This window comes from Monodelphis domestica, chromosome 3 (assembly GCF_027887165.1).
Source record: "Monodelphis domestica isolate mMonDom1 chromosome 3, mMonDom1.pri, whole genome shotgun sequence".
In the NCBI taxonomy this organism is placed as follows: domain Eukaryota; kingdom Metazoa; phylum Chordata; class Mammalia; order Didelphimorphia; family Didelphidae; genus Monodelphis; species Monodelphis domestica.
Window position 1 is genome coordinate 417,422,448 of NC_077229.1, and position 23,565 is coordinate 417,446,012.

Genomic DNA, 23,565 nt, shown 5'->3' on the forward strand with positions numbered 1-23,565 from the left:
TATATATATCCTTGAAGTACTGAAGCTGAAGTAAAGGATGGGAAATTGAATTACAAAAAAATTCTATGACTTGCTTAAGTTTATGTATCAATTCTTAAGTTTGGAAGTCTCCTGACTGCCTGACTCTACATGGCTTAATATGTAAGCAGAGTTGGCAGCTGCCTACAGGGTATGATTCTAGGGAGGTTCCCCACTCTTCCCATATTCTCTCATTCTCTCTCTCTCTCTCTCTCTCTCTCTCTCTCTCTCTCTCTCTCTCTCTCTGTGTGTGTGTGTGTGTGTGTGTGTGTGTGTGTCTCTGTCTCTCTCTCCCACTCTCTCCCTCACTCTCTCTTTCTGTCTCTCTGTCTCTCTCTCTGTCTCTGTCTCTCTCTCTCCCTCTCTCCCTCTCTGTCTCTATCTCTCCCTCTCTCCCTGTCCCTCTCTCCCTCTCTGTCTCTGTCTCTCTCCTCTCTCTCTCTCTGTCTCTGTCTCTCTCTCTCTCCTGACTCCCATTTGAAAGTCTTTTAATAGGAAACAAAGCTCTTCCTTGGACAATGAAAAACCAGGCTTAAGGGGCAACTCTCCCTGAACAGTTGGTAGAAAGAGGGACGAAGCTGAAGAGCTGGAGGATCTTGGCTCATATTCTAAACCTCTCCAGATCAGTTTCTCCATTTTAAAAATTCTCACCTTAAAGAGAGAATCATTCATTCCAGTTCTTGAGCTTTTCTAAGCCATGGTTTCTACCATCCACTCTATTTCTAAAGTTCATGATTCCAAGTCCAGGTCTCATTGGGACTTATAATCTCACTGAGCTGTAAAGGACTGATACACAAGTCTTTCTCAGGAGTAGTGTGTTGAGGGAATAGAAGAGATGGAGAGGAGAGTAGAAGACAGGAGGAGAGAGGAGAGGAGAGGAGAGGAGAGGAGAGGAGAGGAGAGGAGAGGAGAGGAGAGGAGAGGAGAGGAGAGGAGAGGAGAGGAGAGGAGAGGAGAGGAGAGGACAGGAGAGGAGAGGAGAGGACAGGAGAGGAGAGGAGAGGAGAGGAGAGGACAGGAGAGGAGAGGAGAGGAGAGGAGAGGACAGGAGAGGAGAGGAGAGGAGAGGAGAGGAGAGGAGAGGAGAGGAGAGGAGAGGAGAGGAGAGGAGAGGAGAGGAAGTGAGGGGAGAGAATTTCTGAAAGTAAAGGTCAAGTAGAAAGTAGTCTTGGGCAATAGACAAAGGTACAGGAAAGAAAGGCTTAGCCCCCTGAACATAAACTTCCCCCAATAATAATTTTGCCTGGACATTCCTAACTGGCCTAGAAATGTCCCTTTAAACCCTGTTACTTGGAGAAAACTGATGCTGGTGTGTATCTTTTAGGTGCCCCATCCCACAAATGGTCCATGCAGGTCCCATCAGATGTGACAGGGGAAGCTGGTGGAGGAGTTGTTCTGCTCTGCACCTTCACTCACCCCCACAAGTATTATGATGGCATGATCACTGTCATCTGGAGGATCCGGGAGCCCTTTAATGGGAGTCAAGTGTTTCGCTGCGTGGTACACAGCAACAGTGACCATTGCCAGACCACTGTCAGCTACAAGGGCAAGTACAAACTGCTTGGCAACCCACGACACAATAACATCTCCATCAGGCTGGACAACCTGACCTGGATGGATGATAACCGGTATTTCTGCAGAGTAGAATTTGCTGGAGACATCCATGACCGCTATGAGAGCAGGAGTGGAATCCGACTCCATGTGATTGGTGAGGCAAGCAGTCAGTCAACTGTCCTTAGTGAACTCCTCTAGGATGCTCTATGCCTCATTTTGTTCAATGTCCCCATCCTTCGGGGACTAGCTCTTATTTGGGGTTGGGGAAGATATCCTTTACTAAACCCTTCCGTTCTGTCTTAGAATCAAGTAGCAAGGGCTAGGCAGTTGGGGTTAAATGACTTGCCCAGGATCACACAGCTAGGAAGTGTCTGAGGACAGATTTGAACCAAAGATCTCCTATCTTTAGGCTTGACTCTCAATCCACTGAGCCACCTAACTGCCCCTTTCCATCCCCTTACATTTTAATCTGCTTAGATCGCCCTCTGGAGTGTTGCAGAAGTTCTGAGGGTTACCTGGAGCCTCTGATCCTTCTGCTTTACAGTGTACCTGGCAATTGCTTGAACACTTCCATGAAATGGCAGCCTACTACCTCCCCAGTCATCTCAGGCTACTTTTAGAGATCTTTAATGGCTAGAAAGTGGTTCCTTATAGCAAAACTAAATTTTACTTTTTGGAACTTTTACCCTTTCTATCATTTCTGTTGGTTTGGCTTTCCAGAAACAAATGAGACAAGTCTAAGCCCTCTTCCAAGAGGCAGCCCATCAGCCCGTCAAAACTTGAATGAATTATAATATCATTCCTGAAAATCTTCTCTTCTGGGCAAAATATCTCCAAATCTTTCAACCAATCATCAAATGGCATTAATCTGACCCTTTGTCAAAGTGGTTACCTTTTGAGTGCTCTCTAGTTTTATATTCATTCTTCTTAAAAGAGGGTTTCCAGAACTGACCATAGTAACCCAGATGAAGACTGGCCAGGATAGCATAAAGCAAAGATTAGGATTTTCTCATTCCTAAAAGTGATACCTCTTTTAACACAACCCAGGATCATAGCCTCTTTCTTGGCTTCTACATCATAATGCTGATTCATATTCAGCTTTTATTCTGCTAAGCACCAACCCCAACCTCTCTACACTCTTTTCCAGAATTACTCTTATCTATCCATGCTTCTCTCATCTGGCATTTGTAATGTTGATTTTTCCTTATTAAATGTTATTTTCTTCAAATTGGTCCAAAGTTCCAACCTGTCAAGATCTTTTAGAATATTGAATCTGTCATCCAGTGAACAGCTCTCCCTCCCAGACTGCAACATCTCCAAATTTTGTAAGCATGCCAGGCTATTAGTGTCAAGGGTATCACATCTTCCCAGCCCCCCCAATTTCAACCTGAGTGCCATCCATAATTCCTTAGACTCTCGCCCCCTCATATCCCATCTGTTGCCAAGGGCTATCAATTTTCCTTCATAACACCTTTCCCAGTTATCTCCTCTGGCATTACTATCACTCCTGGGCAGGACCTACTGGCCTCACACATGGGCTGTTGCAAGCGCTTGTGGATTGCCTCAAATTTCCCCCCATTCCAGTTCATCTTCCACAGAGCTGTCAAAGTGACTTCCTAAAGTGAAGGTCTGCTCATGTCCTCCTACCTTGCTCAATAAACTCAAGTGACTCCTTAACACCTCTAGGGGCCATATATATGGAAGTCCTCTGTTTGGTCTTCAAAGCCTTTCCTACCCTGCCCCTACCTTCCCAGTTTTCTTCCACCTTACACTCTGCCCCTCCAAACACACCCACACCCACATACACCTACTCTGCAATCCTAGTAACAATGGATTCCTCATTGTTCCTAGCCCAAGACACTCTATCTTCCAACTCTGGATATCATTATCACTAGCTGTCCCTCCTGTCTGGAAAATTCTCCCTCTTCATCTCCTTCAGTGGCTTCCTCAGTTTTCTGTAAGTCCCAATCAAAATCCCATCTTCTTCACAAAGCCTTTCCTGATCCTCCTTAATTCAAGTGCCTTTCCCCTCCTGATTAGTTCCTGTTTATCCTGTATATAGTTTGTTTGTGCACATTGTTTGCATATTGTCTTCCCCATGAGATTGAGAGTTCCTGGAAGCCAGGACTTTCTTTTGCCTTTCTGTATCCCCAGCTTTTGGCACATTGCCTGGCATATAATAGACTTTTAATATATATGTATTTTTGACAAAGTGACTTTATCCATATTGCTGAAAGAACTATTAAATAGCATAAGACCAAGTCTCCTAGACCTTGGGGCTCTCCATTAGAATTGAATCTAACCTTGAACCATTAATGCATCCTCTTTGGGTTCAGTCATTCAGCCATTTCTGAATTCACCTAAATGTCCTATCATCGAGCTTATGTATCTCTAACATTTCCACAGGAAGAGTATAAGACTGTCAAATGTTTCCTAAAAGCTAGGTAATCTATATCTATAGAAATCCCTTGATCTACCAATTTGGTAACCTTGTCCAAAAAATAAAAAGAGAAATCAGTCTGATATGCATAGCTTTTGCTGAAATCATGCTGCCACTTGGCGATTGCTCTTCCCTTTCTTGTAAATTCCCTAGCCATCTAGAATTTTCCCAGCCAATAGTGCTGACTAGATCTACAATTTATGTTATCTAATCCCAAGCAGGAACTCACTGAATCAAAGTAATCCTTTTACTCTTCCCTAATTGATTCTATCATAATCCCCAGAGCAACTGCCAAACGTTCTTTTCTCTAGATTCCCACATCACCTTCTCCCCTCCACTCAACAGAGAACTTCAACTCATATACTAGGAAAGTGATCCACCCAACAAGACCCAGGAAAGCAGTGGCTCACCCTAGATCACAGAGTTAATAAGCAGCAGAGGAATGATTTAGTCAGCATCCTTTTGATTAATCCAAGTGGTCAGTGAGAGTCTATGAGAGCCCTAAGAGCCTTCTGAATGATCAAAGATTCATCCATGTTCAGAAGAACTTTCATCTTGCAAATGCTACTGTTTTCTATTTCATCAAAAAACTGGCAATCTATAGAAATTAGGATAAAGAACTTCAGAGCTAGAAGGTCTCTTAGAAGTAATCTAATACAACTCACTTGTTTTATAGAAAAGGAAACTGAGGTCCCTAAGAAATATAGTGGCTTTCCCAAAATCATATGAAAATTATGCTTTGATATTTATAATGCATAATATAGATCCAAATTGCTTATAGATCCAAAACGTGTATACACATAGACAAACCCACAAGTACTAAAACGTATATACCATATGTAAGGAGGATGTCAAATTTAGAATCAAGAAATATAGGTTCATATCCCCCTAACAGTGAATAGAACACTAGATTTAGAATCAGGAAGACTCATCTTCATGTGTTCAAATCTGACCTCAGACATTTATTAGCTATGTGATCCTGAGAAAATAATTTCCCTCCTGTCTGCCTCAGTTTCCTCAACTATAAAATGAGCTGGAGAAGGAAATGGAAAAGCACTCCAGTGTTTTTCCCAAGAAAACCCCAAATGGGATCATGAAGAGTCAGACATGACACCAATTAGGTGAATACCACTATAAATCCTGTTAAATACAGCACCACCACAGCACTCACCATCCAGTCATTGAACCATGGTTTTCTGGGTCATCTTTTCATTGTTCTTCCTCACATAGAAATTGTTAAACCATATCAATCTTGAAGTCTACTAGAAATCCATCTAAGCTTTCCCATCTGCTCATCTTCATTTTTTCCTAGTCTAATTGTCCACTTCTCTCCCATGCACACATCTTATCCTCTTATCTCTCGCCAATTATTCCTATTTCTGACCCTCTCAGCCCTTACACACAGGGAGCATCATGTATACCAAAGTTTTCCAGTTTAAAATCTCTAACATACCATTCCCTGCTTTTTAGCAGCTAGACTAGCAAGTCTTTGCTCTACCCCCATTCCACAGATTGTCTAATCCCCAATAGGCCCTACAAGTGGTGGTAGAAGATACAGATTTGGGCCACTCTCTTCAGCCTCCTAGTCAAGAATCATAATAGAGAATGAGTAGGAAGATCCAGGCTATATCAACCTATAAAATTGCTGAAAGAGACTAGACTTGATTTCTCCCATATTCTCTTGCAATTAATGCTGTGATACTATGATCTTAGAGATCATGGAGAACAAACCCTTCATTTTTCAGAAAAGGAAACTGAGGTTCAAGGAAGTGAAGTGGTTTGTCCAGAGTGCCACTTCTAGTAAGATAGCTGAGATCTGAACTCAGATCCCTCCCCTGATTCAGGGCCCATTCCACCACAGAATGCTGCCTCACCTCATATGACTGACAGAATGGGAAGCAGTGCCCTAATTTCACCCCTGGTTCCATCTTGGTGGCTTCTCCCCAGCTGCTCCCAGGATCATCAACATCACAGTGCTACCAGGCCCTGACCACATTTTCAGTGCCCGATGTACCGCAGAAGGGGAGCCCCTGCCCTCCCTCACCTGGACTGGTCCGAGTGCTGGCAATAGCACCTCTGTCTACAGCCAGAGCCATCAGATTACCAAGGAGCTCCATGCCCTGGCCCAGGACGGCCGCTACACCTGCACTGCTACCAACAGCCTAGGCCATGCTGAGGGCAGCGTCTACTTCTACAAGTTCCGAGCAGCAGGTGACTCTTCGGTACTTCTGACTCTTCTCTTTGCCCTGGGAATCAAACTCTTACTGCTCCTGGTGATTCTGGGGGCCTTCGCGTGCCAGAGCAAAGGTGGGTGCTTCTTTAAGGTGTTCTCTAATCCAAGAATTCAGCAAGAAAGGATTAAACTGAGGCAACAATAGACAGAGCACCAGACCTGGCGATGAGAGGTCCTTAGGTTCAAATCTGGCCTCAAACACTTCCCAGCTGTGTGAACCTGGGCAAGTCACTTACCCCTGATTGCCTAGCCCTTACTGCTCTCCTGCTCTAGAATTGCTACTAAGACAGAAATTAAGAGGGTTTTTTAAAATTAATTATTAAATTAATGTACACTCCAAAATATAGAAATTCTCAAAGAAATACCACTTTATTAATTTGAAGACTTTAGCGTATATATCCAAGCCAGGAGTCTCCAAAAAGCTTGTGATGCAATAGAGCCAGGAGCTGTGATGTCATTGGTATAGGGTCTCCCCAGGGGAGAATACTTCCTTTACTAATGCAGGTCAATACCTTCCATTTAGTCTACAGTCTAAGAGAGTCCCCTGGCAACTGAGAGGCTGGGGGCACACAACCAGGATGTGCAGAGACAATATTAGAACTATCTCTCTGAATTCTGAGCCAGCTCCGTCCAGTACCCTAGAGGAGTAGAAATAAAGTCCCTAGAAAATCAAATGTAATAGACTGCCACTGGCAGCAATGCAATGATCCAGGACAACTCTGAGGGACTTAGGAGAAAGAATGTATCCACATCCAGAGGAAGAACTGTGGGAGCAGAAACACAGAAGAAAAACATATGATTGATCACATGGTTTATATGGGTATAGGATGTGAGATTTTGACTTAAGAGATTACTCTATTACAAAAATGAATAATAAGGAAAAAGGTTTTGAGTGATAATATATGTATAACCCAGTGGAATTGCTTGTCAGCTCTAGAAGAGGGAAGAAAAGAGGGAAGAGACACAACAGGAAGCATGTTAACCATGGAAAAAAATTTTAATTTAATTTTAAAAAAAGAAAGACAATCCCTAGCCTATACACAAGGATCTTTGCCACTGTATAATGACTTAGAATACCATATATTAATATTATCTATGTTCTTTTTTATTTTTTAAATTTATTTCATCAAATATTGCCCAGTTTCATTTTAACATGGTTGGAGTAGTAGGGGAAGGGATGGAAGCTATATACAGTCCATGTGTTTGAAACCTAAATACTACATCATATTGCCTCTCACCCTTTTTATTTATGTTCATGGACACAGTACTGGCATATGAAAAATGGGATGAACTGGGTTGGCAATCCATGAGGGGAAGGGGATGAAATTCCCTCTACACAAATTCCCCCTGTGATCCTTTGGTAGACTAGTCTCCTTAATGGATCATTTAAACATAACTATCTTATACCTCTTAAGATATTCAGGCTAAAAGTACATATAATATTGCATCTTCTAAGAGGAAGCTACAATAGCTAGAGATAAGAGGGAAGTAAAAGAAGAAAACAAAAAATGATCCATAGATGCATTGACAAAATGCCAATTAGGGGACAGTCTCCTTTGGCATAAGAGTTTACATTCAGAATAAGTATGTTTAACCCCCTTCAGTTCAGTTCATTATATCCCAAAGTTTATTCTGGATCTTTTGATGTGGTGTGTGACTTCTGCAGGCATCTTTACAGCACCTTCTCCAAAAAAATCCACTTTCTTGATTTGGGTGATGGCAAGTTTCTTTCCTGAAATTTCTCCAAAAGATTTTAGATCTTGGATTTTAGGATAATTACACCATCCCCTCAGAGGAGGGTGTTGACCAACACCAGAATCACCCTGGGATACATGTCTGAGTTATGAGGAAGATGAAACAATTGTCAAAAGAAAAACAAACCCCCCAAAAAAATCCCAAATAAAAGAGCAAAAATTAAATTCTGGATAAAAAATATTAATAAAAATAAAATCAAATAAAAATCTTACACATTTAAAATTCTTACCATTTCTTTGGGTTTTCCTATATTCATCTCTAGAATGAAGGGATTAGACCAGATAATCTCTAAAATCCTTCTAGCACTAACATTTTTCAACCCTGTGAGAGCAATTTACATTCATTTATACCAAAATATAAATGATTACTAGAATTTAGTTGACTTAAGCAAAAAAAAAAGCCAAACCTCTTCCCTATTACTGTTGAGGCATCACCATTCTCCCAGTCATCCAGGCTTGCAACAACCTCAATGTCATCATCAACTTCTTACTCTCATTTGCCTGACATATCAAATTTGTTTACAAATTTTGTTCTCTCCACCTTCTCAAAATCTTATCTATATCTAATGTCTATCATATATCTATCCATGATACATAAAGACATATTTATGTAATTTATTTTTACATATTTATATATTTTATTTTAAATAATTATAGATATAACTTATATACAATTATATACTATATGGGGCAACTTGGTAGCATAGTGGATAGAGTGCAGGGCCTGGAGTCAGGAAGATCTGGGATAAGATCATGTCTCACACAATTACTAGTTCTATGGCCCTGAACAAGTCACTTAACCCTGTTTGCCTCAGTTTCCTTACCTCTAAAATGAGTTGTAAAAGGAAATGGCGATCCACTCTAAGTATTTGTGACAAAAAGACCCCAAATGGGGTCACAAAGAGTTGGTCGTGACTGAAAAACAACCAAATTACTAATAAAATTATATTATTTATGTCATTTCTGTGTTTATACATACATACAATATATTCCTATATTAGATCTACATATATATATATATGTATATAAAATATATATATGTATATAAAATTCTTCTCATTGCTCCTAAAGATGCAACCTAATCCAAGCCCTTCCACTTAGACTACTACATACACTAGTCTTCAAACTGGCCTTCCCTGACTCAAGTCTCTTTCTTTCCTCTCAAAATCCATCCTCTTACTTAACTCCCAAGATGATTTTTCTAGAGGCAGACAGGCTATTTATGTCACTTCTCTTCTCTCAGTGATCTCCAGTGGCTCCCTATTATCTCTAGAATCAAATGCAAAGTCCTTTGGTATTTAAAATAGTTCTTTATAACCTGGCCCCTTCCTTGTTTCGCTTGACTCCTTTCCCTGTACTCTTCAATCCAGCTACATTGACTTCTGAAATTTCTTGGCATTCCATCCATCCCCAGGGCTTTGCACCGGCTATCCCCATGACCCAAATGCTCTGCCTCCTGATCTCTGCCTCTCATTCTCCTTAGCTTACTTCATGACTCAATTCAAATCCCACCTCTAGTAAGAAATCTTGTCTTTCCTGGTCTCCCCAGATGCTAATCCTTCCCCTTTCTGATTAACTTCCACAGTTCTATAACCCAGATTTTTAAAAGATATTTTATTTTATCAATTGCATGTAAGAATTTTCCTCATAAGTTTTCTAAATTGTCTTCCCCTTCCCTCCCCAATCTTGGACCTGGTTAGCAATTTGCTCTGTGTTATACATGTATTTTCATGCAAAATCTATTTCTTTATTATTCATTTTTGTAAGAGAATACTCATATAAAACCAAAACCTCCAAATAAAAGTAAAGTGAAAAATTTTCTTCTTTGATCTGCATTCCAACTCCAATAGTTCTTGCTCTTGAAGTGGAGAGCATTCTTTGTCATAAGTCCCACAGAATTTTCCTGGATCATTGTATTGCTGAGAGTAGCAAAGTCCATCACAGTTGATCATCCCACAATATTGCTGTTACTGTGTATAATGTTCTCCTGGTTCTGCTTATTTCACTCTGCATCAGTTCATAGAGGTCTCTCCAGTTCTTAATGAAATCATCCTGTACATTATTGCTTACAACACAATTGTATTCCATCACCACCATATACAACACTTTACAATCTAGTTATTTACATATTTTTTCCCACTAAAATGAGCCCCTTGGGAATAAGGACTGTGTAGGTTGTTGTTTTCTGTTTTGGTGTTTTATCTTTCTTTTTATCCCAAGCCCTAAGTACAGGGCCTGGCACAGAGTAAATATTGAACTAAATAGTGGGTGACTGATTTCCTCACAGGGAAAAAGATTTTATAAACTTTAAATCCCTAACAGAAAATGTCGACTATTAGTATTTTACTAGAACTTTCCTTGGAGAGAGAGGAAATGGGAAGGATTTGAAGGTGGGAGATGCTATAGAAATGAGGGAGGGGGCTCTGATAAAATAGCCAGCTCTTGGGGGCAGCAAGGTAGCTCAATAACTTGAGAGCCAGACCTAGAAACAGTAGGTCTTGGGTTCAAATATGACCTCAGACACTTCCTAGCTGTGTAACCCTGAGCAAGTCACTTATTCCCCACTGCCTAACCCATACTATTCTTTTGCCTTGGAACCAATACACAGTATTGATTCTAAGACAGAAGGTGAGGGTTTTTTTAAATAAATTACTGAAAAAATAAAGGAACCAGCTTCCAAAAATCCAATCTGAATAAGTCTGTTTGAGAAAAGAAGGAAATGGAAGAGAAAGAGAGAAAGCATTTATTAAATGGCTACTGTATGCCAGTCAAAGGCAGCTAAGTGAGACAGTGGATAAAGTACCAAGCCTAGATCAGGAAGACTCATGTTCCCAAGTTCAAATATAACATCAGACACTTACTGGCTGGGTGCCTCCAGACAAGTCACTGTACCTTGATTGTCTCAGTTTCCTCATCTATAAAATGATAAGGAAATGACAAAGCACTCAATTATCTTGGCCAAGAAAATCCCAAATGGGGTCATGAAAAGTAAGGCATAATTAAAATGACTGAACAACAAATGTGCCAATCACTATGCTAAGCATTTTACAAGTATTATCTCATTTGGTCCTCACAGCAACCCCTGGGAGGTAAGATCTATTATTACCCAAATTTTACAGTTGAAGAAACTGAGGAAGGCAGAGGTTAAGTGATAGTTTGTCCAGGGTCACAGAAACTAGTAAATGTCTGAAGCTGAATTTGAACTCAAGGTCTTCCTGACTTCATCTCTGTGCTCTCTCCACTAGGAAGGGTGCAAGGAGAGGTTTAATTTATGAAAACAAAAAAAAAAAAAAAGAAAAGAAAACAATCTGTTCTAAGTAGTTGATCCTGCTTCTTCACCAACAATATTCAAAATGTTCTAATCACATGACTGACCTCTTGGTACAATCATTCTGATTTTGCATTGCAAACGAACCAAGCAAAACTCCACACCTACCATTGTAGATTTCATTAATCATTAATGATTCATTAATCAATAAACTTTGACTTCTGGGAAGGAAAGAGAGCTTCATTACTTTGAGTGGTCCTCAAGACATAGCTATAGGGAGAAGAGATCATCTGGAGTTCACTTCACCCCTAGGAAGAAGTTGTTGCCTACATAATATAAGTTAAAGGTCATTGGAGAGGTCCCTCTGCCCAAAAGAGATTTGTTATTGACTTAACTTAATGATGGCAATCCACAATTATTGATTTATTCCTTTGATTAAGCAATTGCTTCTCTTTTATCTTCTTTGAAAATGGATATCTCCCTTGAAGACGTGACATATTGAGTCCCAAACATCTAGGTATAAGTCTTTATGACAGGGACTCTCAGTCTTTTCTGGGTCATAGATGTCTTGGCAGTCTAATGAAATGTATGGACCCCTTCTCAGGATATTTTTAAATGTATAAAAAAGGCAAGATTAAAAAGAAAACCAGTTATATTGAAATAAAGTTGTAATTTTTTCCAATCCAAGTTCACAGACCACCTGGATTCCATCTGTGGACCACTTGGGAATCTGTGGATCCTGAGTCAAATTCCTCAGTTTATTTAATGGGCAAGAACACTAAATGTATCATAGTTGCTCTAGATTTAAATCCTGACTCTGACACTTACTAGTTCTATGATCTTATGTAAGTCACTACACCTTTGGGCTTCCTTTCTCCATTTGGAAAACAAGAGGGTTGGACTTGGATAGATTGTACTATCAAATTATATACTTAGACAGGAAAGGGTAGAATAACAGAAGGGATGAGAAACAGGACAGTGAATGCCCAGTGCTATACTCCACCTAAGCATGCAGCCTTGGAGGGGGATTGTGATGGGAACAAGGAAGAATATTCCATGAGAAAAATGGAAATGAGGATAGAGAGCATTTGCCTCACATTGAAGAGGGAATGACATTGACTCTATATTTCCATCCCATCCTACAGCTACACATTCAGCAGCCCAAGAGACCCTTTCAAGGTAAGCAAGTCATTCTCCATCTTCTTCTACCTTCATTCTTTTCTTAGCCCATAAAAATAAAGCTCCTGGCTTCTGCCAATAGTTCAATCTAGCTGATTTCACCTCCTGCATTCTATTCCTGATTCTGAGGGCTTCACATTCATTCAATGGTATTGAGGGTTCATATGGAGAATAGACCAGAAAATGGCACCTATGCTGGGATCAGTTATCTGGCACCAATGAGGCAGAAGGTACGATAACATTTGGTCTTCTTCTCCTCCATCCAAATCCAACATTTCATTCAAAGGCAAGATGGGCCCCTCTGTGACCATGTTGGCATGTCAGGGGAACATTCCCCACTGCTATAAAAGAGAAGCAAATTGCATCAGAAATACAATGCTTTCCTTGACACCCATTAGAGCATGAGACACCTCATTTCATATAGACTTTGTAGGCTTGAAATCCCTGCTTATCACCTAGCTCCTACCTCTCCCTCCTCCTTCAGACTTTGGCATTCCTGAGAAACTCCTGGTTCTTACTCAAGTTGGCTTGTGGTTTCTTTCTTCTTTTGGATCAAGGCCTGGATATCACCAATCTTCCTCCCATCCCCCCACCCCTTACCAGGGGCTTTACTTGGTAATTCTATTAATTACCTTAATTACCAGCATGTGTTAGCTCCTTGTGGCAATCTGCTGATATCAAACCCACCAGCTACCTGGGAGGATGTGGGAAGGTCCAAGACTGCCCCTGCCTTTTGCCACCACCAAAGGCAAGGCTCAGCATGTGTGTGGAGATGAACACAGGAAGCTGGTAGTTCTGTTGCTCTGGGCTGAGACCAGAGGGAACACTATCTCTCACAGATGGGCACAGACCACTGCTAACTTAGAAATCCAAATCAAATCCTTACTTTGAGTCTAAAAGAAGTTTGCATGTCTTAAATTGGTCCCTTGGACCCACCTGACCCAACCCAATTATTGATTTGGAACCTTGTATCTGGGAGGAGAAAGAGAATGCTCGAATCTTTTGAGTCTCCTGGTGGACACTATCCACATTGTATAAAAGGGGGATCTTTTCTTCAGATAAGGGGTACCCCTCCAGCCAGGATGCAATGATGGACGCCTTGGCTTGTGCCCTGGGGGAAGGAAAAAGTGAAGGGGTGGAGGAGGAAGAAGGTGCTCAGGAACAAAGTTCCTGGAAGATCCTCCACTGGGCTCAAGGAGAGAACCTAGCTAAGTTCACTATGCTCAGTGACTCTAGCCACTTCTGAAGCCAAGCTTTCAACAGCATTTAGTATCAACTGCTCACAAGGTTGTAAATGTGTCTTAGAATAGCCAGTTTTTTAAAGAAACCTGGTCCATTTGTTGCTGTGGCTCTGAGATTTCTGAAACCCCATCTTGAAAGATACTATAGGGTGAGTGCTGTTCAGTTGTTTCAGTCATGTCCAACTCTTGGTGGTCCCATTTGGGGTTTTCTTGGCAGAGATGCTGGAATGGTTTGCCATTTCCTTCTCCAGCTCATTTTACAGATGAAGAAATTGAGGCAAATAGGAAATTGAGGGTTATGTGACATGCCCAGGGTCATACAGCTAGGAAGGGTCTGAGACAAATCTGAATTCAGGAAGGTGAGTCTTCCTGACTCTAAGCCTGGCACTCTATCCACTTCACCACCTAACTCCCCCACCGTAGGACAGATAGTGATTATAATTGAGCCTACCAGTGTGTGCAGAGAAGTATTATGAAGAAAAATCCCATTAGAACTTTTAGGAAACACATGCTGATGGTTAAAGGGATCTGCAGAGCAGAGAAGAAACCCATCCTGGGGAAAGAAGGGTGGAAGTCAAGCCTGGATCTTGGATGGGAAGAAAGGGGACTAAAAGGACTAAAGGGAATAAAGATGACAAACCAAGCCAAGAAGAGTTTCTAGGGAAAAACAACGTCAAAAGGATGAAACACAGATAGGAGCCAGGTTAGAGGCAGAGACTCTAGTCCTCCAGAGTTTACACAGAATCAAAAGGCACTTATGAAAAAGGTTATTGGTACAATGATGGTTTGTCTGATGAAATACACCTACCTACCTCTGGTTTTACTTATTGACTGGAGTGATGAACAGCTTTTCCCCCATCACCCTACAGGCACGTGCGTATACACACACACACACACACACACACCATTTACCAGCTCAATGAATTAAATTCAACAAATATTTAATGTATGTTAATATATGTATATGTAATATACATACATGTGGGAATGTGTGGAAATATATGCATATAGAATAACATATATAGGGTGCCCCAAAATTCTTAATATAATTTTAAGCTTTGATAATTTTTTTAAAAGCTCTAATAGCTTAAATTTGTGCTAAGAATTTTAGGACATCCTGCTTACCCAGTTATTCACACACACACACACACACACACCCTATGTTAGGTAAAAGTGTGTTTATAAAACAGATGGAATCCCAAGAAGGAAAATAGGGTTCCTGCCCTTAAGGAAGTTACATTTCTGGTTGTGGTGACAAGATTCACACATGGAAAACACTGAAAAAAACAATATAAGGCAGAGAGGGCTTCCTGGAAGAGGTGATATCTCTTCTGAGACTTGAAGAAAAAAAAAGAGACTTCATTGCATGGAGTCAAATCCTATCAGACCCTGAATTCCTACATTTCTAACCCCACATGATGCTCTCATGCCTGCACTATAGTTTAATCTGAAACAAAAGTGTGTCATCATTTCCTATTTCCTAGCTAGACCACCCTTTCCCCATCTGCTTGCTGCCCCACCTCTTGCTCTACTAGGGTGGACCTCTTGCCGTCATGTTGTCAGTATTTTCTTGTCAGCAGGCCACAGGTTCAGGAGTCCAGTTATGAAAACTTGAACCACAGCAACAACCGAGCCCCACCAGCAGCCGCTGCAGCCCAGTGATGAAAAGCTGTCATGCTATCGCCTCTGAGAGAAGCCTCAGCTATGTGGGCAAGTGCCTCACTTTCTCCTTCCCTTGGATATCAGGGAAAGATCCCTTTGCCCCACGAAATCCAGCGGCACAGCCCAGGGAAGTCGACTAGTCATTTCCACCCTTACTTGGCTGACTTCAACTTCTAAAAACTTATCCATGCAAACTCGGGGATTACCAGGAAAACCAGAAGAATATGTAATTCTGTATGTATGAAATATGGTGTTGCCACTAAAACCAAGGGGAGACAAAGTAGAGAAAGAAAACCACAGGCCAATATTCCTAATGAATAATGGCATATAAATATTAAATTAAATATTAGCAATAGTGCAAAACAACATATCAAAGAGATTATTACATGCTATAATCAGATTGGAATTATACCAGGAATACAAATTGGTTCAACATAAAGAAAACTATAAATACAACAGAGAATATTAATAATAAAAATAATTTTGAAACATGTAATTATATAGATAGGTAATGAAAGAGGTTTTTTTTTTACCAAATTCAGCACTAATTTAAAAACTTTTTTTTAAAAAAGTGTGAGAACTCTCCTTATGAAAAGTATTACCTATCAAATACCAAGAACAAACAACATTTGTAATGAATATAAGCTAGAGAACTTTCCAATAAAAGCAAGATAAAGCAACTATCACCACTACTATTTTATATATTGCTAAAAACACTAGCATTAGCAATAAGACAAATAATTGAATAAGTATAGACAAAGAGGAAATAATATTATTACTAGGTGGCTCAGTAGACAGAGTGCTGAACTCTGAAGTCAGGGAGACCTGAGCTCAAAGTCAACCTAAGACATTTATTAGCTGTTACCTTGGGCCAATCATTTAACCTTTATTTGCCTCCATTTCCTCATCTATAAAATGGAAATAATAATAGCATATACTTCCCAAGTTTGAACTGAGGATCAAATGAGATAATATTTGTTGAAGCACTTAATATAACATCTGGTACATAGTAGACGCTATATATACACATATGCTATTATTTTTTTTTGCAGATAATATGAGTCTACTTATAAAACCATAGAGGAGAACTAAAATTTAATTAAAACAAGAACTTTAGCCAAGTTATAGGATATAAAATAAATCCACAAAAATCATAACATTTGTACATACCAACAAAATCCAGTATAATACCATAATACCAACAAAACACAGGAGGAAGAGAAATTCCATTTATGATAACTAAATAATGTGTAAAATACTCAGGAATCTCCTATTAAGAAACACAGGAACTATATGAATACAATTTCAATACACTTTATAGGGGAAAATTTGAAAAAAAAAGTAATTGATCATGAGTAGGCCACGCCAATATAATAAAAATACAATACTAACTGAAAAAAATTACTTATTCAGAACCATAATTATACAACTACCAAAGAATTACTTTATTGAGCTAGGGAAAATAATAAAAAAATTCATCTGGAGGAACAAAGTTTCATAAATCTCAAGGGAAATAATGAAAAAAGTGGGAAATAAGGGAATATAGCAGTAAGAAGTCACAAACTATACAACAAAGTAGGAATCCACAAATGATAGTACTAGGTCTATTAGTAGAACAGATTAGGAACACCACATACTGAAGAAAACCTATACAATTGCCTAGTGACCTGTAAGCAAATACAAGGTTATGTACAATTTTTGTAAAATCCAAGGTTTAAACATTTTTTGAGAGAAATTTCAGGAAAAGAAGCTCACTAACTCCTCAAATCAAGAAAGTGAACTGTTTGGATAAAGTGCCATGAAGAAACCTACACTGCATCAGAAGATCTAGAATAAACTTTGAGATGTAATTGACTGAACTGAAGGGGGCTGAACATATCATTTATTTTGAATGTAAACTCTTATGCCAGAGGGGACTGCTCCCTAATTGGCTTTTTGTCAATGTGCCTAGCAAACATTGGTTTTGCACTCTCTCTTCTTTTTCCCTCTCATCTCCAACTATTGTAGTTTCCTCTTAGAAAGTGCAATATTGTATGCACCTTTAGCTAAAAGATCTTTTAGAGGTATAAGCTAGTTAAGTTAAATGATTCATTGGGGAGATTAGTCTCCCAAAGAATCACAGGGGGGATTATGAAGATTAATTCTCTTCTTATCTATTTTTAACTAATTGAATCAAGAACTTAAATTACCCCTACTTACCATTAAGTATGAGGGTTCAATTACTAGAGTAAACTCACACCTCCAAAGGCTCCCCACCCCCTTGGGCAGTGCTAGACAAATTGAAAGACTGCCATTGGTTTTTGTGAAGAAGGTGGAGTGACAGGAAGTGACATGGAAAAAGAAGCATTAAAGAAGAGACCAACATGGTCTAGGGTTCATTGCCCTTCCTGGAATTTGGAGAGATTGGTTTCAGAGATTCCATTTCTGGTTTGAAGGAGACTTTTTCTCTGGATCCCATGTCAGCTTGCTGAGTGAGTGGCTGAGATTCCAACCTTGGCTTTGGAGGAGGATGTGTTGGTGGAACCCCTTGTTAAAGATACCTCTGGGACTTCTGGCTGAGGATTACTGAGAAATTCATGTCTTGAGGAAGCCCTGCCTGGGCTAAGTCAGACTTCACCAGAGAAAGGCTGGTTGGCTTGTTAGGAATCTGTCTATCTACATTTACACTTTCACTCTTTCCACCTCTTTGTAAATAAAAGCTGCTAAAAGTCATTTTGACTTAAGCTACAATATTTTAAATCAGCGACCACAGTATTACCCTATAATTCTCATATTTAGCATAAAACCTAAATTTAAACTCTTACAGTTATTATACCTAACACCCAATATTATTACATTACTACACCAAATTATTATAACAATTAGGTTATTACACCAAAATACCAAATATTAGGTTAAAGACTAAAACTGTTGGGAAAACTGGAAATCAGTATGGCAGGAATTAGATTTAGACCAACATTTCATACAATATCCCAATATAAGCTCCCATTTAAATTTAATTTTCACTTAGTTTTAAAAGGCCACATCATAACCAGACTAGAGAAAAAGAATTATCAATGAATGGACAAATGAATGGTTCATGACCAAACAAGGGATAAAGAAGATCAGTGGAGATAAAATAGACTAGAGGTTAGCCAATTTTGACTCTATTTTACATTATTTAAAAAATGTAAAAGTCTTTCTTAGCTCAGACAAAAACTGACAGAAGGCCAGATTTCAGACAATAATTGTATAAAAGTAAAAGTTTTTGTGCAAATAAAACTAATGTAGCTAAAATTGGAAGAGAAGCTGGTTGGTAAATGAGGGAAAACAAGTTTCTTTGATAAAGGTCTCATTTCCTTTTTATTTTGCTTTATTATTTTTTGATATCTTACAAAGTGATTAGCTTCCCCTTGCCCAATTCAATTTTTTTTTTAAATATATTTTATTTGATCATTTCCAAGCATTATTCGTTAAAGACATAGATCATTTTCTTTTCCTCCCCCCCCACCCCCCATAGCCGACGCGTAAGTCCACTGGGCATTAGATGTTTTCTTGATTTGAACCCATTGCTTTGTTGATAGTATTTGCATTAGAGTGTTCATTTAAAGTCTGTCCTCTGTCATGTCCCCTCAACCTCTGTATTCAGGCAGTTGCTTTTTCTCGGTGTTTCCACTCCCATAGTTTATCCTTTGCTTATGAATGGTGTTTTTTTTCTCCTGGATCCCTGAAAGTTGTTCAGGGACATTACACCGCCCCTAATGGAGAAGTCCATTACGTTCGATTATACCACAGTGTATTAGTCTCTGTGTACAATGTTCTCCTGGTTCTGCTCCTCTCGCTCTGCATCACTTCCTGGAGGTTGTTCCAGTCTCCATGGAACTTCTCCACTTTATTATTCCTTTGAGCACAATAGTATTCCATCACCAACATATACCACAGTTTGTTCAGCCATTCCCCAATTGATGGGCATCCCCTCGTTTTCCAGTTTTGGGCCACCACAAAGAGCGCAGCTATGAATATTTTTGTTCAAGTCTTTGTGTCCATTATCTCTTTGGGGTACAGACCCAGCAGTGCTATGGCTGGGTCAAAGGGTAGATATTCTTTTGTCGCCCTTTGGGCATAGTTCCAAATTGCCCTCCAGAATGGTTGGATCAGTTCACAACTCCACCAGCAATGAATTAATGTCCCTACTTTGCCACATCCCCTCCAGCATTCATTACTTTCCTTTGCTGTTATGTTAGCCAATCTGCTAGGTGTGAGGTGATACCTCAGAGTTGTTTTGATTTGCATCTCTCTGATTATAAGAGATGTAGAGCACTTCTTCATGTGCTTGTTAATAGTTTTGATTTCTTTATCTGAGAACTGCCAATCCATTTCCCTTGCCCATTTATCAATTGGAGAATGGCTTGATTTTTTGTACAATTGATTTAGCTCATTATAAATATGAGTAATTAAACCTTTGTCAGAGGTTTCTATGAAGATTTTTTCCCAATTTGTTGTTTCCCTTCTGATTTTAGTTATATTGGTTTTGTTTGTACAAAAGCTTTTTAGTTTGATGTAGTCAAAATTATTTATTTTACATTTTGTGATTCTTTCTATATCTTGCTTGGTTTTAAAGCCTTTCCCCTCCCAAAGGTCTGACATGTATACTATTCTGTGTTTACCCAATTTACTTATGGTTTCCTTCTTTATGTTTAAGTCACTCACCCATTTTGAATTTATCTTGGTGTAGGGTGTGAGGTGTTGATCTATTCCTAGTCTCTCCCACACTGTCTTCCAATTTTCCCAGCAGTTTTTATCGAATAGTGGATTTTTGTCCCAAAAGCTGGGATCTTTGGGTTTATCGTATACTGTCTTGCTGAGGTCGTTTTCCCCCAGTCTATTCCACTGATCTTCCTTTCTGTTTCTTAGCCAGTACCAAATTGTTTTGATGACTGCTGCTTTGTAATATAGTTTGAGGTCTGGGACTGCAAGGCCCCCATCATATGTGTTTTTTTTCATTATTTCCCTGGATATCCTTGATCTTTTGTTCTTCCAAATGAACTTTGTTATGGTTTTTTCTAAATCAGTGAAGAAGTATTTTGGTAGTTCAATGGGTATGGCACTAAATAGATAAATAAGTTTGGGTAGGATGGTCATTTTTATTATATTGGCTCGTCCTATCCATGAGCAGTTAATGTTTTTCCAATTGTTCAAGTCTAGTTTTAGTTGTGTGGCGAGTGTTTTGTAGTTGTGTTCATACAGTTCCTGTGTTTGTCTTGGGAGATAGATTCCTAGGTATTTTATTTTGTCTAAGGTGATTTTGAATGGGATTTCTCTTTCTAGTTCTTGCTGCTGAGCTGTGTTGGAGATATATAGAAAAGCTGATGATTTATGTGGGTTTATTTTGTATCCTGCAACTTTGCTAAAGTTGTTGATTATTTCAATTAGCTTTTTGGTTGAATCTCTAGGATTCTTTAAGTAGACCATCATGTCATCCGCAAAGAGTGATAACTTGGTCTCCTCCTTGCCTATTCTGATGCCTTCAATTTCTTTATCTTCTCTAATTGCTACTGCTAGTGTTTCTAGTACAATGTCAAATAGTAGAGGTGATAATGGGCATCCTTGTTTCACTCCTGATCTTATTGGGAATGCATCTAGTTTATCCCCATTGCAGATGATATTAGCTGTTGGTTTTAGATATATACTGTTTATTATTTTTAGGAATGACCCTTCTATTCCTATGCTTTCTAGTGTTTTTAATAGGAATGGATGTTGTATTTTATCAAAGGCTTTTTCTGCATCTATTGAGATAATCATGTGGTTCTTGCTAGTTTGCTTGTTGATGTGGTTAATTATGTGGATGGTTTTCCTAATGTTGAACCAGCCCTGCATCCCTGGTATGAATCCTACTTGATCATGGTGAATGATCCTTCTGATCACTTGCTGGAGTCTTTTTGCTAGTATCCTATTTAAAATTTTTGCATCTATATTCATTAGGGAGATTGGTCTATAGTTTTCTTTCTCTGTTTTTGACCTGCCTGGTTTTGGAATCAGTACCATGTTTGTGTCGTAAAAGGAGTTTGGTAGAACTCCCTCTTTGCTTATTATGTCAAATAGTTTGTATAGTATTGGGGTTAACTGTTCTCTGAATGTTTGATAGAATTCACAGGTGAATCCATCAGGCCCTGGGGATTTTTTCTTAGGAAGTTCTTTGATGGCTTGATGGATTTCAATTTCTGATATGGGATTATTTAAGAATTCTATTTCCTCTTCTGTTAGTCTAGGCAGTTTGTATTTTTGTATATATTCATCCATTTCTCCTAAATTGGTGTATTTATTGCCATATAATTGGGCAAAGTAATTTCTAATGATTGCCTTAATTTCCTCCTCATTGGAGGTGCTGTCCCCCTTTTCATCTTTAATGCTGTGAATTTGCTTTTCTTCCTTCCTTTTTTTAATTAGATTGACCAGTACTTTGTCTATTTTGTTTGTTTTTTCAAAGTACCAGCTTCTTGTCTTATGTATTAAATCAATAGTTCTATCACTTTCGATTTTATTAATTTCTCCCTTAATTTTTAGGATTTCAAATTTGGTTTTCTGCTGGGGGTTTTTAATTTGATCGCTTTCGAGTTTTTTCAATTGCATTTCCAATTGATTGATCTCTGCTCTCCCTTGTTTGTTAATATGAGCTTTCAGGGATATGAATTTGCCTCTGATTACCGCTTTGGCTGCATCCCAAAGGTTTGAAAGGATGTTTCGCCATTGTCATTTTCCTTGATGAAATTATTAATTGTTTCTATGATTTCTTCTTTAGCTAAACGGTTTTGGAGTATCATATTGTTTAATTTCCAATTGGTTTTAGATTTGGTTTTCCATGTACCATTACTAATCATTATTTTTATTGCCTTGTGATCTGAGAAGGCTGCATTCATTATTTCTGCTTTTTTGCATTTGTGTGCTATGTTTCTGTGACCTAATGTATGGTCAATTTTTGTGAATGTGCCATGTGGTGCTGAGAAGAAGGTGTATTCCTTTTTATCCCTATTTATTTTTCTCCATATGTCTATTAATTCTAATTTTTCTAAGATTTCATTCACTTCTTTTACCTCTTTCTTATTTATTTTTTGATTTGATTTATCTAAATTTGATAATGGTTGGTTTAAGTCTCCCACTAGTATGGTTTTATTGTCTATTTCTTCCTTCAATTCTCCTAGTTTCTCCATTAGAAATTTGGGTGCTATATTATTTGGTGCATACATGTTGATTAATGATATTTCCTCATTGTCTAGAGTCCCTTTTAACAAAATATAATTACCTTCCCTATCCCTTTTGATCAGGTCTATTTTTGCATTGGCTTTATCAGATATCATGATTACCACTCCTGCCTTCTTTCTATCAGTTGAGGCCCAGAAGGTCTTACTCCATCCTTTAATTCTGACCTTGTGGGTGTCAACCCGCCTCATGTGTGTTTCTTGAAGACAACATATGGTAGGGTTTTGGATTCTAATCCATTCAGCTATTCGTCTACGTTTTATGGGTGAGTTCATCCCATTCACGTTCAAAGTTATGATTGTCATTTGTGGACTCCCTGGCATTTTGATTGCCTTCCCTAATTCTAACCTTTTCTTCTTCGGCTCTACCTTTTAGTCCAGTGATTTACTTTGAATCAGTCCCCCTTGTCCCCTCCCTTGATGTTTCCCTTTTTAGTCCCTCCCTTTTTGTTCCCTCCCCCTCCCCCCTCTCTTTCCCTCCCTTTTTGTTCTCCCTCTCCCCCTCCCCCCCTTGGTTTTCCCTTCTCCTTACCCTTGTTGGGTAAGATAGAATTCAAGATCCCAATGGATCTGGATGTTTTTCCCTCTCAGAGTTGATTTCCCTGAGATTGAGGTTTAAGTAACCCCCCCCCCTCTCTTCCTCTCCTTCTTATAGGAGTTTTCTTCCCCTCCCCTTCCCCTGTGAATCTTTGTGTGAGAACCATTATTCTATTTGGTCTTTCTTTACCCCCTATTTATACATTACATTTTCCCCACATATTAGTATACATAGGTTGATATAAATGTAGTCCTTATAGAAGAGAGTTTGAGTAAAAGAAGATAACATTTTTCCCCTTTCCTTAATATTTACCTTTTCAGGTATTCCTTGCTCTTTGATTTTCGGTATCAAACTTTCCACAGAGCTCTGGTCTTTTCTTTGCAAAAAGTTGGAAGTCTTCTATTTTGTTGAATGCCCATACTTTCCCTTGGAAGTATATAGTC

At 39.1% G+C, this 23,565-nt stretch overlaps 1 protein-coding gene across 1 annotated transcript in view; it reads left to right on the plus strand.

Annotated features, from left to right (window-relative positions):
- Positions 1–18,057, plus strand: part of SIGLEC15 (sialic acid binding Ig like lectin 15) — a 33,055-nt gene extending 14,998 nt beyond the window's left edge. Inside the window, exons 2-5 of the mRNA XM_007486618.3 lie at positions 1,343–1,726; positions 5,960–6,319; positions 12,413–12,446; positions 15,268–18,057. Of these exons, the coding sequence (XP_007486680.2) occupies positions 1,343–1,726; positions 5,960–6,319; positions 12,413–12,446; positions 15,268–15,349 (860 nt within the window). The 3' untranslated portion in view covers positions 15,350–18,057. The remainder of the gene's footprint in view (positions 1–1,342; positions 1,727–5,959; positions 6,320–12,412; positions 12,447–15,267) is intronic.
- Positions 18,058–23,565: the final 5,508 nt, after the last annotated feature.